The sequence below is a fragment of the Poeciliopsis prolifica genome, unplaced genomic scaffold (assembly GCF_027474105.1).
Source record: "Poeciliopsis prolifica strain line A6 unplaced genomic scaffold, Auburn_PproV2 SCAFFOLD006, whole genome shotgun sequence".
Taxonomy (NCBI): Eukaryota; Metazoa; Chordata; class Actinopteri; order Cyprinodontiformes; family Poeciliidae; genus Poeciliopsis; species Poeciliopsis prolifica.
In genome coordinates this window covers 18,544,064-18,559,714 of record NW_026562381.1, presented here as the reverse complement: position 1 = coordinate 18,559,714, position 15,651 = coordinate 18,544,064, and the positions used below count along the sequence as shown (strand labels likewise).

The following is a 15,651-nucleotide window of genomic DNA, read 5'->3' as shown; positions in this document are numbered from 1 at the left end:
CCTGAAACAACTAAAGACAGGCAGAACTGAACAGATTGAAATCTTATTATCTGAGAATGGTTTTGTGCAAAAAATGTAATGAAAGCATAAACAACCTGTAGCCAAAACATTTAGATGGATAACCAGCTAAACCTGGAACAGGAAGTCCTATCAGAATAAAACAGGAAGCTCAGATCATGTCCTCCACCATCTACCTGTTGATGATGACGATGATGGTGGTGGTGACATTGTGGTTGTGTGCTCCCCCTTCAGGAGACGTGGTGGACATCTACCAGAGGGAGTTCCTGGCCCTGAGGGAGCGCCTGCACTCGGCCGAGCAGGAGAACCTGCGGCGCTCCAAGGAGCTGAACCTGGTTCTAGAGGAGATCAAGCGGGCCATCGCAGAGAAGCAGGCGCTGCGGGACATCAACCGCACCTGGAGCAGCCTGTCAGGTCAGTGATGAAGAGCAGCAGGAGGAGGAGCAGCAGATTTCACTTAACTTAATGAGTACGGTGGCAACGTGGCACAAATCAGATATTTACAGAAAATCACGATGGAAGAGTTTAAGTCGAGACAAATCAGTCTGGGAGGTTTTCTCTGAATTTTCCTCTTCAGTGTTTTATCTGTTAAACAAATTAATGACTGGTTGAGAACCAACAAGAAAGAAAGTAAAAAAGAAAGAGAAGGAAGGATGAAAGAAGTAAAATGTGTTGTTTGGTTCTGGTTCCTCAGAGGAAACGCGGCTGAAACTGTGGAACGTGAGCAGCAGTAAAAACATCCTGCAGCTTCCCTCCATCTTCCACCATCTTCCTCACCTGCTGAGCCGCGAGGACAGCCTGCTGCCCGCCATTCACCTGGGCCAGGGACGCACCGGAGGTAAGATACACCGGCTGCTGTGTATCTGTTCCAGGTTCTGCTGAACCAGAACCTGGAACAGAACTAGCGAGGGAAACTCCTCTTTCTGTTAGATCTGCTGTTGGGTTTCAGGTCTTTGTTCGGTCAATGATGGCAACATGCAAACCAAGCCCACATCACCATACCTCCAATACCGTACTTCACAGTTGGTGTTGGAATTAGAATAAACTACAGCAAAAGCAGGCAGGATAACATCAGAAAACTAATAAAAAATCTGGATAAACGGAGATTAAAACCAGGATGAAATTAGGGCAAAATGGAGCTTCAATCAAGGTAAAATAGAAATAAACTTTGATTGAAAGAATAACTAATAAAATCAAAATCAAAACATAAATAAAAATGAGGCACAACTATTAAAATATTATGTCAAAGTGAAAGTAAAATTGGAATAAAAAAAATAGGATGAAACCAAGAGAAAATTAATAAAAGAAGTCTGGATAAAATGCAGACCTTTTAATACCAGGATGAAATGAGGTTAAAATGAGCGTGAAATGAAAAATTAATCTTGATTAAATAAAAAATAATGAAATAAAAGCATAACAGAGGTCGGATAAGACCAGACCGTATGCAGGAGGAGGTTAAATACAGAAAGAAATAAGGCAAAACTTCTTGAATTACACCTGAGTCCTGGCTGCACCGGCAGCACGGGGACAGACCTCCGCTTGGAGACACACAGCCACTGAGACCACTGTGACGCAGCCACTGGCCCTGGGGGTAAAATACAGACGCCTGAGCAACGTCACTGCGTGTGCATGGTGTGGTGTGATGTGGGTGTGTGAAGTCTCATTTATTCATGAAGTGATTTTTTTTCTCTTTAGTAAACCATTTCCTGCTGCTTCATATGGCTATAAACACAGATAAAACCAGTGAAAACAAATACACTGGAAAATGTAAATCAATGTTTTACACAGCTGAGTATGTGTGTGGATGGCTAAATGTGTGTGTGTAGGACTGCATGTGTGTGGGTGCACAGCTAAGTGAAGTGAAATGTATTTATGATTGAGCGATAGTGGTTTGTTGCCCTGGAAGTGTTTGATAATTCAGTGCAGGACAGAGATAAGAAACAGGAAGAGATACATGTGCTGCTTATCTGTGTATGTGTGTGTGTGTTCTTGTCTACCAGTGGTCATGAGGACAGCTGGAAAATTTTATAGTTGTAAGGATGCTGTACATTATGAGAACCTTAAGGTTCAATTATGTGTTCGTAGTTCTGTTACAGTACCGATATTATCTCCCTAGCAGCTCTTTCCCAGAGTTTGGGCTTTAACGTAGAGCTGCAACTGAAAACTATTTTAGGAATCAATATTTTTGAGAATCTGTTAGTCAGATAAAAATTGGCACATTCTGCAGATTTTTTTATTTAATCACTTAATTTTTTTAATGTTCTCTGGGACAGAAGTACTGCTCACCCTCATGAATATCTTTAAATAGAAACTAGGAATTAGGGCTGGGCCACATGGTTTAAAAATAAATGACAGATAATGATGAAAAAATTTACAATTTCAAAAACAAAAATTCACTTCATCAATAATATTTTTTTATGGTCCAACCTTCCTAGGAAAATTGTTTCATTCAAATGAGCGAAGTAGTATTCATCTTTGTTAATACCGGTGCAGACCAGCACCAGTTCAGTCCCTTCCAGACCACTCTGTTCCCAGCTGCTGATGGTTCCTGTGTCTCCAGTCCCATAGTGATGGGCGTCCCCAGTGTGAAGAGGGAGGTCCACTCCTACCTGACGGACACACTCAGCTCTCTGATGTCGGAGCTCAGCCCGGTGGAGAAGGACGATTGCGTCATTGTCGTCCTCATCGCAGAGGTCTGTGTGTGCGCGTGCGTTTGTTTGTAATATGTTGTAAGGACCATTTTCTTGACACATACTATGTTGTGGGGACCCTACGCTCCTTGTTGTAGAGAAACATGGCTGCTCCAACTAGTGGGAGCTTAATTTATGGTCAGACATTTAAGTTCCGCGTTTGGCTGAAGCAGAACCCAGCTGGCGGCTGAAAGCTGGAGATCAGGTCGCTGCTCCATGTGTTCAGTTCTGGCCAGTCCAGAACTGGCCAGACATAATGACTCTGATAAAGTCCACTGCTGTCCATGGTTGTCCTCCTGTCTTTGGACATGAGTGTCTTTGATGCATTTACTGATCAAAGATCTTTTCTTTACAGTGAGTAAAAATGCACTCTGACACTACAAAACACAAAATCCAACCAAGTATTCTGTCTAGTTTGAAGAGCAAATATCTCTTCAAACTAGACAGCTATCTAAAACAAGCTTTGTTAGGTCAACGAGTCTTTAATATTGATAAAAAAGTTCTAAGATTTTTGCTTTGATAGCATGAGAAAAATGTCTTGTTATGAATGGAACTAGAACTTTTCTTATCCATCCATTTTCTTTCAACCTGGTCCCATTGGGGTCAGGTTGCGAAAGGGGGGGGTCACCTGGAAAGGTCACCACTCCATTGCAGAACTTTTTATCAACATTCAAGAATTATTAACTGTTCCTCTTGTAGTGCACATTTGGTAATTCCAGTATTTGCTTTCATTGTGTTTTGTACAATGTTTATATTTTTATTTTTTGTGTGCTGTTTGGACAAAATAATGTTCCTGTTGGGATTGATAGAGTAATTTTGAATCCTGAATCTTAAAACAGATGTTGCTAAAATGTTACTTTTTTAGCTTTGTCTTATTTCAAATGTACTGATATATTTGCACTAGAAACTATACCTAAAATACTTGGCAAAATTTTGTGTTTTTGCAGTGTATTTGTCTTTTTATGACCAACCTTTTTATAATAAGTAGAACCATGTTTATGATGAGACTTTGCTGCATCCAAACTAGTTTCTTTAAATTTGTTGAAGTGTTTAGAAAGAACCAATCATAATTCTGTTTTAAAAACTGAGAATACATTTGCTTAATCAAGTCCAAGTGAATTTGAAACACTATCGTTCTTTCTTTTAATTTAGCATATGTGCAAAATCATTTTCAAGTCTTGGATTGATCGCATCCCTTTCACATAAAATTGGGCAACATTATTTGCTTGGCTTATATTTTATTTTTAATTCTTTGGCCTGTGAGAACTTCTGATTCAGATTTTGGCCCACATGTCAATAAGTTTAGACACCTGGTGTAGAGACAGCAGCATATCTGCTGTAGCTTCGGTCTTTGTCTGATTGATGGAGGGATTTTCACTCCTGATCACATCTGAGGCCTGGCAGGAAGCTTCAGCTTCTGTTTGGACTAAAATATGGAGAAAATCCTGAAGGTGCTGAATCTGCATCTGATTACTGAAAAGTGAAACTGCAGAGTTTATTATTCGTGACTGATCTGTCAGGGAGAAAGCTTCAGAAAGAAGATCTGAGCAACAGGAAGTTGTTATTTACGTGAACTTCCTATTTACCTCCACTGGTGCTTTTCAGATTAAAATACCACAAACTGCCTCATAAATGCTGAAAATGGTGATAAGGCCCCTGAGAGCCTCTAGGAGACAAATGAATGTTACAAAGAGAGACACCACAACATGTCAGTGTGTTCTTGTATTTCTACCCTATTTAATATCGCGACCATGTCGTCAAAAAGTGGCTTTAAAAAAAGTGGGTTCATTGGTGGTTCTGAGAAACTGAAAAATACAAGAATGTGTGTGTGTCCCTGCACGTGTGCTCATTAGCTAAACCAGTGGCCTTTACAAATAATGTGAAGAAACACGCATCAATACACTTTCATGATGGTCAATTACACACACACACACACACACACACACACACACACACACACACACACACACACACACACACACACAGTGATAATGTCACTGACTCTCCTTCATGCAGCTTTCAGCTGCTGCAGGCGGAGAAAGCAGCCATGTTGTGATTCTGTTTCATCATTCTGAGCCTTTAGTTTTACTAGAGAACCTGCTACTTCTTCTGGATCTGTTGGCTGTTCCCCTCATTCATGCAGATGTTTCTATGTCTGGACCTGTTCTGATCCGCTGTAGAAACTGAGTTGAGAGTTTTCCCAGATCTCGGAAGACAGAAGGTTACAGTGATTTCACATCGCTTCCTTCCCTTTCTCTCTACAAATAAACTGAACTGAAATTTACTTCTTTCAGTCTCCTGTTCGGTTTTCAGTTGTTATTTGGACCAATTTTATAATTTAAATCACTGCTGGTTCTGGTTTCATGCTCATGTTCATTGTTCACGTCTGAACCATAAGTTCAACCCAGATTCTATTTTATCTCATGAAAACAACTGAAAAAACTGACTATGAACTGATTTTGTTACGCAGGACCAAAATTTCATTTTCTTCCTTTATATATTAATTTTATTATATAATGTGCTGAATAATTTTAAAAAAAGAAAATACATATAAGAATAAATCCATTTTATTACGACTTATTTCTATAAATATATTTATGTTCATTAATACAAATACAAAAGGAGTTGTTTTGCTTTTATTTAATATTTATATGTTTTTATTGTGGGGGTTTTTCCCCCCAGATTTTAGGCCAAATTCCCCCACCTTTAAAAAATACTGCAGAAAATTTATTTTCTCACAATGAAATAAATTTTTAGAGAGAGAAATGTTTTTCCAGGGGTTTTTGTGTCTGGTTTTATAAGAATTTGCTCTATTAAACTTTTTAATTATATATGTTCAGAAGCTGGTAACTGTTAAACACAAAATCCTTTCCAGTGCTTTTGTTTAGTTTCTTGGGAAAAATATCTGAACATCTGAAATGAAACAAAACAAACCTTTAAGTAAGTTTTCAACAAAATATAGGAGGTTTATTTAAGTCGGTAACTGTTGAAAATTGACCCCAGTACTCATTGAATTGGCAGATCTTTTTTCTGTATAACTAGAGCAAAGGTTTTCTTTCCTAATTAGCTTTTTGCTTTATAGTTCTTCAGTTTCGCTTTGTTTCTTTAGTTATGAGCTGACATCAGTGGGTTAATATTAGACATGATGTTTCCTCTGCAGTCTTTGTTTGATTGTTTTTCTGTCTATGTTAGCATGGTTTTAATTTCTCAGTTTTAATATTTTTATTGTCTGGAGCTCCCATTTCATGGACATCTGAAAGCCTCCTTAAACCGTCCATCACTTTCTGCCCTAGAAATCGTTCTACCCTGGAAAATGTTTGATGGAGAACAGTTTTCTCCTCAAATAGGGAATGATTTCACCAAAAGCCGAGAAGCGTTTTCAGAGCAGAAGGTGAACAGTTTGATGATTTCTGACTCCGTCTGTTCCTCATTAACATGGCGAGCTAAGCTCCACCCGGCTGGCACCTCCAGGACGCCGAACCAAACCACAACCCCGCTCTGCTGCTGGAAACTCGCATGTGACCGCAGCGCAACCTTTGCCATTAAACAAAGGAGCTCAGCCTGAGCTGTGATTGGCCGGGACGGGAGGCTGAGCTGTGACATCACTGAGGGATCAGGATGTGCCTGTTTGGGTGTGAATGAGAGGGTTGATCTGTTTTCAGGCTGGGAAATAAGATGATCTCAGTTCGTCACATGTATGCAGGACCAAAACAGCTGCAGAGAGTCGGACATCACGTCGCGACACAAGCCGGCGCAGACATAATCTCACCACCAAGAGATGCAGCGAGACGACAAACCGATGCAGGAGATCAGGCTGAAAACCAGAATAAATTCACATGAAGCAGTGAGGAACAGTCAGCCTGACATTAACAGATCATCTTAGATCAGAAGAGGAGTGACAGCAAAATTACCAAAATATAGGAAAAAAGAGATGAGACAAAATACAGAACACGAGAAAGACAAATATTCAATTCAACTCAAAAACACATGATCCCAAACATCATTTGGAAAACAAGACAGAAAATGAAAATCAGACAGAAAAATAACAAACGCTGAAAAAAAAATCAATAAAATCTGAAACAAAATAAACGGAGAAAAGAAGAAACCAAAACCGGTGAAGCTGCAAATATCGAGCTGGAGGCAAACCGGAGAGCTGATATCAGCTGTTAGCGTTAGCCGCAGAGCAAACCGGAGAGCTGATATCAGCTGTTAGCGTTAGCCGCAGAGCAAACCGCAGAGCTGATATCAGCTGTTGGCGTTAGCCGCAGAGCTAATATCAGCTGTTAGCGTTAGCCGCAGAGCAAACGCAGAGCTAATATCAGCTGTTAGCGTTAGCCGCAGAGCTGATATCAGCTGTTAGCGTTAGCCGCAGAGCAAACCGCAGAGCTGATATCAGCTGTTAGCGTTAGCCGCAGAGCAAACCGCAAAGCTGATATCAGCTGTTAGCGTTAGCCGCAGAGCAAACCGCAAAGCTGGTATCAGCTGTTAGCGTTAGCCGCAGAGCAAACCGCAGAGCTGATATCAGCTGTTAGCGTTAGCCGCAGAGCAAACCGCAGAGCTGATATCAGCTGTTAGCGTTAGCCGCAGAGCAAACCGCAAAGTTGATATCAGCTGTTAGCGTTAGCCGCAAAGCAAACCGCAAAGCTGGTATCAGCTGTTAGCGTTAGCCGCAGAGCAAACCGCAGAGCTGATATCAGCTGTTAGCGTTAGCTGCAGAGCAAACCGCAGAGCTAATATCAGCTGTTAGCGTTAGCCGCAGAGCTGATATCAGCTGTTAGCGTTAGCCGCAGAGCAAACCGCAAAGCTGATATCAGCTGTTAGCGTTAGCCGCAGAGCTGATATCAGCTGTTAGCGTTAGCCGCAGAGCAAACCGCAGAGCTGATATCAGCTGTTAGCGTTAGCCGCAGAGCAAACCGCAGAGCTAATATCAGCTGTTAGCGTTAGCCGCAGAGCTGATATCAGCTGTTAGCGTTAGCCGCAGAACAAACCGCAGAGCTAATATCAGCTGTTAGCGTTAGCCGCAGAGCGAACCGAAGAGCTGATATCAGCTGTTAGCGTTAGCCGCAGAGCAAACCGCAAAGCTGATATCAGCTGTTAGCGTTAGCCGCAAAGCAAACCGCAAAGCTGGTATCAGCTGTTAGCGTTAGCCGCAGAGCAAACCGCAGAGCTGATATCAGCTGTTAGCGTTAGCTGCAGAGCAAACCGCAGAGCTAATATCAGCTGTTAGCGTTAGCCGCAGAGCTGATATCAGCTGTTAGCGTTAGCCGCAGAGCAAACCGCAAAGCTGGTATCAGCTGTTAGCGTTAGCCGCAGAGCAAACCGCAGAGCTGATATCAGCTGTTAGCGTTAGCCGCAGAGCAAACCGCAGAGCTGATATCAGCTGTTAGCGTTAGCCGCAGAGCTGATATCAGCTGTTAGCGTTAGCCGCAGAGCAAACCGCAGAGCTGATATCAGTTGTTAGCGTTAGCCGCAGAGCAAACCGCAGAGCTAATATCAGCTGTTAGCGTTAGCCGCAGAGCGAACCGAAGAGCTGATATCAGCTGTTAGCGTTAGCCGCAGAGCAAACCGCAGAGCTAATATCAGCTGTTAGCGTTAGCCGCAGAGCAAACCGCAGAGCTGATATCAGCTGTTAGCGTTAGCCGCAGAGCAAACCACAGAGCTAATATCAACTGTTAGCGTTAGCCGCAGAGCAAACCGCAGAGCTGATATCAGCTCTTAGTGTTAGCCGCAGAGCAAACCGCAAAGCTGATATCAGCTGTTAGCGTTAGCCGCAGAGCTGATATCAGCTGTTAGCGTTAGCCGCAGAGCAAACCGCAGAGCTGATATCAGCTGTTAGCGTTAGCCGCAGAGCAAACCACAGAGCTGATATCAGCTGTTAGCGTTAGACGCAGAGCAAACCGCAGAGCTGATATCAGCTGTTAGCGTTAGCCGCAGAGCAAACCGCAGAGCTAATATCAGCTGTTAGCGTTAGCCGCAGAGCTGATATCAGCTGTTAGCGTTAGCCGCAGAACAAACCGCAGAGCTAATATCAGCTGTTAGCGTTAGCCGCAGAGCGAACCGAAGAGCTGATATCAGCTGTTAGCGTTAGCCGCAGAGCAAACCGCAGAGCTAATATCAACTGTTAGCGTTAGCCGCAGAGCAAACCGCAGAGCTGATATCAGCTGTTAGTGTTAGCCGCAGAGCAAACCGCAGAGCTGATATCAGCTCTTAGTGTTAGCCGCAGAGCAAACCGCAAAGCTGATATCAGCTGTTAGCGTTAGCCGCAGAGCTGATATCAGCTGTTAGCGTTAGCCGCAGAGCAAACCGCAGAGCTGATATCAGCTGTTAGCGTTAGCCGCAGAGCAAACCACAGAGCTGATATCAGCTGTTAGCGTTAGCCGCAGAGCAAACCGCAGAGCTGATATCAGCTGTTAGCGTTAGCCGCAGAGCAAACCGCAGAGCTAATATCAGCTGTTAGCGTTAGCCGCAGAGCTGATATCAGCTGTTAGTGTTAGCCGCAGAGCAAACCGCAGAGCTGATATCAGCTGTTAGCGTTAGCCACAGAGCAAACCGCAGAGCTGATATCAGCTGTTAGCGTTAGCCGCAGAGCAAACCGCAAAGCTGATATCAGCTGTTAGCGTTAGCCGCAGAGCTAATATCAGCTGTTAGCGTTAGCCGCAGAGCGAACCGAAGAGCTGATATCAGCTGTTAGCGTTAGCCGCAGAGCAAACCGCAGAGCTAATATCAACTGTTAGCGTTAGCCGCAGAGCAAACCGCAGAGCTGATATCAGCTGTTAGCGTTAGCCGCAGAGCAAACCGCAAAGCTGATATCAGCTGTTAGCGTTAGCCGCAGAGCAAACTGCAAAGCTGATATCAGCTGTTAGCGTTAGCCGCAGAGCAAACCGCAGAGCTAATATCAACTGTTAGCGTTAGCCGCAGAGCAAACCGCAGAGCTGATATCAGCTGTTAGTGTTAGCCGCAGAGCAAACCGCAGAGCTGATATCAGCTGTTAGCGTTAGCCACAGAGCAAACCGCAGAGCTGATATCAGCTGTTAGCGTTAGCCGCAGAGCAAACTGCAAAGCTGATATCAGCTGTTAGCGTTAGCCGCAGAGCGAACCGAAGAGCTGATATCAGCTGTTAGCGTTAGCCGCAGAGCAAACCGCAGAGCTAATATCAACTGTTAGCGTTAGCCGCAGAGCAAACCGCAGAGCTGATATCAGCTGTTAGCGTTAGCCGCAGAGCGAACCGAAGAGCTGATATCAGCTGTTAGCGTTAGCCGCAGAGCAAACCGCAGAGCTAATATCAACTGTTAGCGTTAGCCGCAGAGCAAACCGCAGAGCTGATATCAGCTGTTAGCGTTAGCCGCAGAGCTCAACAGTTTATAACAGAATATCTTCAGATTTGAAATCAGAGAAGCGGGTCAGAACCACAGGGGGACGGTTCTGATGGTCTGACTCATTCATACGCTAAGGCGTGTCCGTAGCGGCTTAGAGGTTCGGTCCTTGTTGCCATGGCGATGTCAGATTGGTGCTGAGCAGTCAGGTGTCAATCTATGCTTGACCATTGACCCCTCTGACCTTTGACCTCTATTTCTCTGTGTCCCTCAGGCCGACCTGCAGTACGCCAGCGGTGTAGCCGAGAGCCTGAAGCGCCTGTGAGTACCGCCCCAGGTCGAGGGGCCATTGCCGCGGTAACGGACCCAGAATGTCCTGTTTCCCTACCGAATGGTTCCGGTTCTGTTTGTGTTTCTGCCCCTAGTTTCCCGGCTGAGATCCAGTCCGGCCTCCTGGAGGTCGTCTCTCCGTCGCTCCACTTCTACCCAGACTTCTCCAAACTTAGAGAGTCCTTCGGCGACCCAAAGGAGCGGGTCCGGTCAGTACCAGAACATTTCACCAGAACACGATTTTCATTTAAAAGGATAGCGACTCAATGTGCTACGCTAGCTTGACTTTGAAAAGCTCAACCTGTAGATGAGCTGCAGAATTCGGTGTTTCTGTTCAGTCACTCTGACAGGTCATCAGTAAAGCAGGAATTTCAATCAACCAAACTGAATGTTTTCTTTGAAACTGACATTTATAAACGTATCAATAACATGGTGAAAAAGTGACTTAGAAATGTTTTTTCTCTTAAAAATCACAGCTGTTATTTTTGACTGCAGACCGCACAGCAGCCACTTATCAATAAGCATCAAGCCATAAAACTAATTTTAGTTTCTGTTCTTGTTCTGGGAAATGTCTGTTTCTTTTTTTTGTTTCAGAGCGATAAAAGAAAAGCGGTTTTGATTTGTTCTTCACCTGTTTTCTGCCTTGTTCTTTATTTATTGAGGCGCTCTGCTAACGAACAGAACTGGACTCATCGCCTCGCTAGAATGTCGCAACATTCAAAACAGTCATGAATTAACAAACCTACAGTATTTAACAAACTATGTCTCCTATTGATCCTTTCCTGGTGAAAATCAGCTGACTGTGTTTTAGATTAACTCTGACATTCATTTTATTGATTCAATTCATTATTACAATTAAATTAAGTCTTCCAGTATAAAAGAAAAATTTGTTTAGTCCTCTATTGCAATTTGAGAGAAACATTTTATAGATTTATATCCAGGGAGGAAACGTTTTGGACTTGCGCATCAATAGCAGCTAACAGGCTGGACATGATAGAAATATTATTTGATTTGTGTTAGGCCAGCTGTAGTGGGTAACAGGCGACCAATAGCAGCTGATAGCCGCTATCCAGTCCAGCTAGCATCTGCAGCGTCAGCAGAAATCAGCTTAGTCTGGTTTCCTGAGATCTTTTCTATCAGAACCTCCTGGCAGCAAGTCGGACCCGGTTCCCCCTCATGTGAAGAACCTCGGCTCAGAAACCCTGCTGCTTTCACATGATGAGCCTCTGTGCCGCCGCGGCACCTTGCTGCAGCTGCTCTGGCTGCTGCTGCAGCTGCTCTGGCTGCTGCTGCAGCTGCTGTGGTTGCTGCTGCAGCTGTTGTGGGTGCTGCAGCAGGTGCTCTGGTTGCTGCAGCTGCTCTGGCTGCTGCTGCAGCTGCTGTGGTTGCTGCTGCAGCTGTTGTGGGTGCTGCAGCAGGTGCTCTGGTTGCTGCAGCAGCTGCTGTGGTTGCTGCAGCAGCTGCTGTGGTTGCTGCAGAAGATGCTCTGGCTGCTGCAGCAGCTGTTGTGGGTGCTGCAGCAGGTGCTCTGGTTGCTGCAGCAGCTGCTGTGGTTGCTGCAGCAGCTGCTGTGGTTGCTGCAGCAGCTGTTGTGGGTGCTGCAGCAGCTGTTGTGGGTGCTGCAGCAGCTGCTGTGGGTTAAGGTTACAGTCAGATAAAGCGACTGTAAAGTGTTTATTCGGACGTAGCGACGATCTGAGTCTATTTCTGAAACTTTCAGAAACTTTCAGAAACATGAAACTTTTGCTTTGTGTTTCTTCCAGCTAAAAGTTTCTGGTTTCAAACTTTGTGTTTCACTATTGCTTTTCTGCCTCTGGGGTTCAAAGGTCAGAGTTCAGAAAACATGAGTTCACCACTGAACCTTCTGGAGAGTCAGCTGGTGTTAGAAAAATGTAAATATGCTCAGATGGCAACAGATTATCCTTAAATATTGGTAAAACAATATTTTGTTATATGTTGAAGATACAAATGAAATGTCATGAAAGTTTCATATCAACCATCTGAAAGCAGCAGCAGCTCGGCTCACATCCGCTGCTGCACCTGAGCAGGTGACTGAGCAGGTGACTGGTCTTCATCTTCAGGTGGAGGACGAAGCAGAACCTGGACTACAGCTTCCTGATGATGTACGCTCAGACCAAAGGAACGTACTACGTTCAGGTAAACCGATAATGAATCATTCTTCACAATAACAAACTGAATAATACATTTCAAATTGTGAGGAAATCGTAACAAAACAGAAACAGCAAATCAATAAAGGTTTCGTTGAGACCAAACACTTTTGTCATCCAGAAAAATTATTTTTTAAAAACACGATAAATTATGGAAATGGAAATTATTGATCTGGTTTTAATTTATGATGCCATTAATTTCCTGAGGGAGTCTTCCCAAGGGATCAATAAAGTCAAGTCTAAGTCTAAGTCTAATTTTAACTTTAATGTTTCAGATCAAAGTGATTAATATGAAACAGAAAATAAAAGTTTCCATCCAGGCTGTGGATCCTTTCCTGGTGAAAATCAGCTGACTATGTTTTAGATAAACTCTGACATTGATTTTATTGATTCAATTATTGATCCAGATCAGAACTGCCCAGACCTTCAAAATGAAGGTCATGAATGCAGTCAGTTATTGATGATTATTGATTGTATCAGTGATTTTTGGGGAATAATTACTGGCACTAACAAATGTTTTCCATCCTGAACCTGGAACCACCTGCTGGGACTCTTCAAAATAAAAGCCCGGATCAGAAATCCCCAAATCATCCTGAACAGTTTTCCCAGCTGTTTCCCCCATCGAGTCGTTCTGAGTGTTTGACCAGCCCGTGGATGAACTTTGACCCTCTGCTGATTTATTTCAGACACATCAGAGGGTTTTCCAGCACTAACTTTGACTAGGCCAGCCCAGGATCCTCACTGCGGCTCTTAGCAGCCCTTTCTAGATACCTGCTTCATGCTGCCAGACTGGTTCTGTTAAACGGGAGGTCTCACTTTGAGCAGCTTTTTAAACTCCTGTGATCCGTCTCTGTTTTAGTTGGAGGATGACATCGTGGCGCGTCCAAACTACTTCACCACCATGAAGAACTTTGCGCTGCAGCAGCCATCGGAGGAGTGGATGATCCTGGAGTTCTCCCAGCTCGGATTCATCGGTGAGTTCACCGCATCTGGGTTTGGTTACGGACATCATCGCCTAAAACACGCCGGCTTTCCACAGGCTGTGGGCAAAACATTCAGGCCGCCACAGGCTTCATGTTTCATTTATCAGTACTAATAAGTGATAGCTACCACTGCTACTAGCTACCGCTACTACTAGCTACCACTGCTACTAGCTACTGCTGCCACTAGCTACCACTGCTACTAGCTACCGCTACTACTAGCTACCACTGCTACTAGCTACTGCTGCCACTAGCTACCACTGCTACTAGCTACCGCTACTACTAGCTACTGCTGCCACTAGCTACCACTGCTACTAGCTATCGCTACTACTAGCTACCACTGCTACTAGCTACTGCTGCCACTAGCTACCACTGCTACTAGCTATCGCTACTACTAGCTACCACTGCTACTAGCTACTGCTGCCATTAGCTACCACTGCTACTAGCTACCGCTACTACTAGCTACCACTGCTACTAGCTACTGCTGCCACTAGCTACCACTGCTACTAGCTACCGCTACTACTAGCTATTGCTGCAACTAGCTACCACTTCTACTAGCTACCGCTACTACTAGCTACCACTGCTACTAGCTACTGCTGCCACTAGCTACCACTGCTACTAGCTACTGCTACTACTAGCTATTGCTGCAACTAGCTACCACTTCTACTAGCTACCGCTACTACTAGCTACCACTGCTACTAGCTACTGCTGCCACTAGCTACTGCTACTAGCTACCGCTACTACTAGCTACCACTGCTACTAGCTACCGCTACTACTAGCTACTGCTGCCACTAGCTACCACTGCTACTAGCTATCGCTACTACTAGCTACCACTGCTACTAGCTACTGCTGCCACTAGCTACCACTGCTACTAGCTACCGCTACTACTAGCTACCACTGCTACTAGCTACTGCTGCCACTAGCTACCACTGCTACTAGCTACTGCTACTACTAGCTATTGCTGCAACTAGCTACCGCTTCTACTAGCTACCGCTACTACTAGCTACCACTGCTACTAGCTACTGCTGCCACTAGCTACTGCTACTAGCTACCGCTACTACTAGCTACCACTGCTACTAGCTACTGCTGCCACTAGCTACCACTGCTACTAGCTACCGCTACTACTAGCTACCGCTACTACTAGCTACCACTGCTACTAGCTACCGCTACTACTAGCTACCACTGCTACTAGCTACCGCTACTACTAGCTACTGCTGCCACTAGCTACCACTGCTACTAGCTATCGCTACTACTAGCTACCACTGCTACTAGCTACTGCTGCCACTAGCTACCACTGCTACTAGCTACCGCTACTACTAGCTACCACTGCTACTAGCTACCGCTGCTACTAGCTACCACTATATTAGCTACCACTGCTACTAGCTACCACTGCTACTAGCTACCGCTGCTACTAGCTACCACTATATTAGCTACCACTGCTACTAGCTACCGCTACTACTAGCTACCACTGCTACTAGCTAGTAGCAGCAGTAGCAAAGTGAGTCATTTCAGTGTTTTCTGTTTTTGTGTTCATTTCTAACTTTATCTCTTTAAATTTCTGTTGATATAATGACTATTTTCTGCCTGCTGTGCATCACTTTGGTCATCTTATTTTAAGGTTCTTTTTCAAGAAGTTTGATTGAATCTTCAGATTTTCTTTCTCAGAACGAGTAAAGAATCTCGCTGTCTTGCCTTAAATAGACAAATAATTTTAATGCCTCTATTATTATATAAAATGTGTAGAAATTTAGTTTTATTGTCTACAGAGCAGAGAAGCTGCAACGTAATCAGGTTTTTATTGTTTTCCTGGTGGAAAACAGCAGCAGCAGAGGATTGTGGGAGGCTACGGGGCCTCCTGCTGGAAGAAACAGGAGCAACAACTCCACAATGTACAAACATTAGTAAATAAAAGAAAACTTCATGATTACAACTGATCAATATGTTTTACTGTCTAATTGAATCTTTTATCTTCATGTTTACTGATTTGATTAAAGTTGATTGGGTGGCAGGAAGTCATCCACCAGGGGGCGCAGCGCCGAGCTGGAGCACGAAGGAACCAGGATCAGAACCTGTATCAGAACCAGGTTCTGATGGTTTCTCTGGATCTTTGGGCTTTTGTTCCTTAGACTCTGAGCAGCACAGTCTTGTTTTT

At 44.1% G+C, this 15,651-nt stretch overlaps 1 protein-coding gene across 1 annotated transcript in view; it reads left to right on the top strand.

The window, feature by feature from the left end:
- LOC129360620 (alpha-1,3-mannosyl-glycoprotein 4-beta-N-acetylglucosaminyltransferase B) overlaps positions 1-15,651 on the top strand; it is a 42,286-nt gene that overhangs the window by 18,430 nt on the left and 8,205 nt on the right. Inside the window, exons 2-8 of the mRNA XM_055030949.1 lie at positions 253-432; positions 713-875; positions 2,579-2,711; positions 10,296-10,342; positions 10,447-10,560; positions 12,433-12,508; positions 13,379-13,493. Coding sequence (XP_054886924.1) covers positions 253-432; positions 713-875; positions 2,579-2,711; positions 10,296-10,342; positions 10,447-10,560; positions 12,433-12,508; positions 13,379-13,493 — 828 coding nt within the window. The remainder of the gene's footprint in view (positions 1-252; positions 433-712; positions 876-2,578; positions 2,712-10,295; positions 10,343-10,446; positions 10,561-12,432; positions 12,509-13,378; positions 13,494-15,651) is intronic.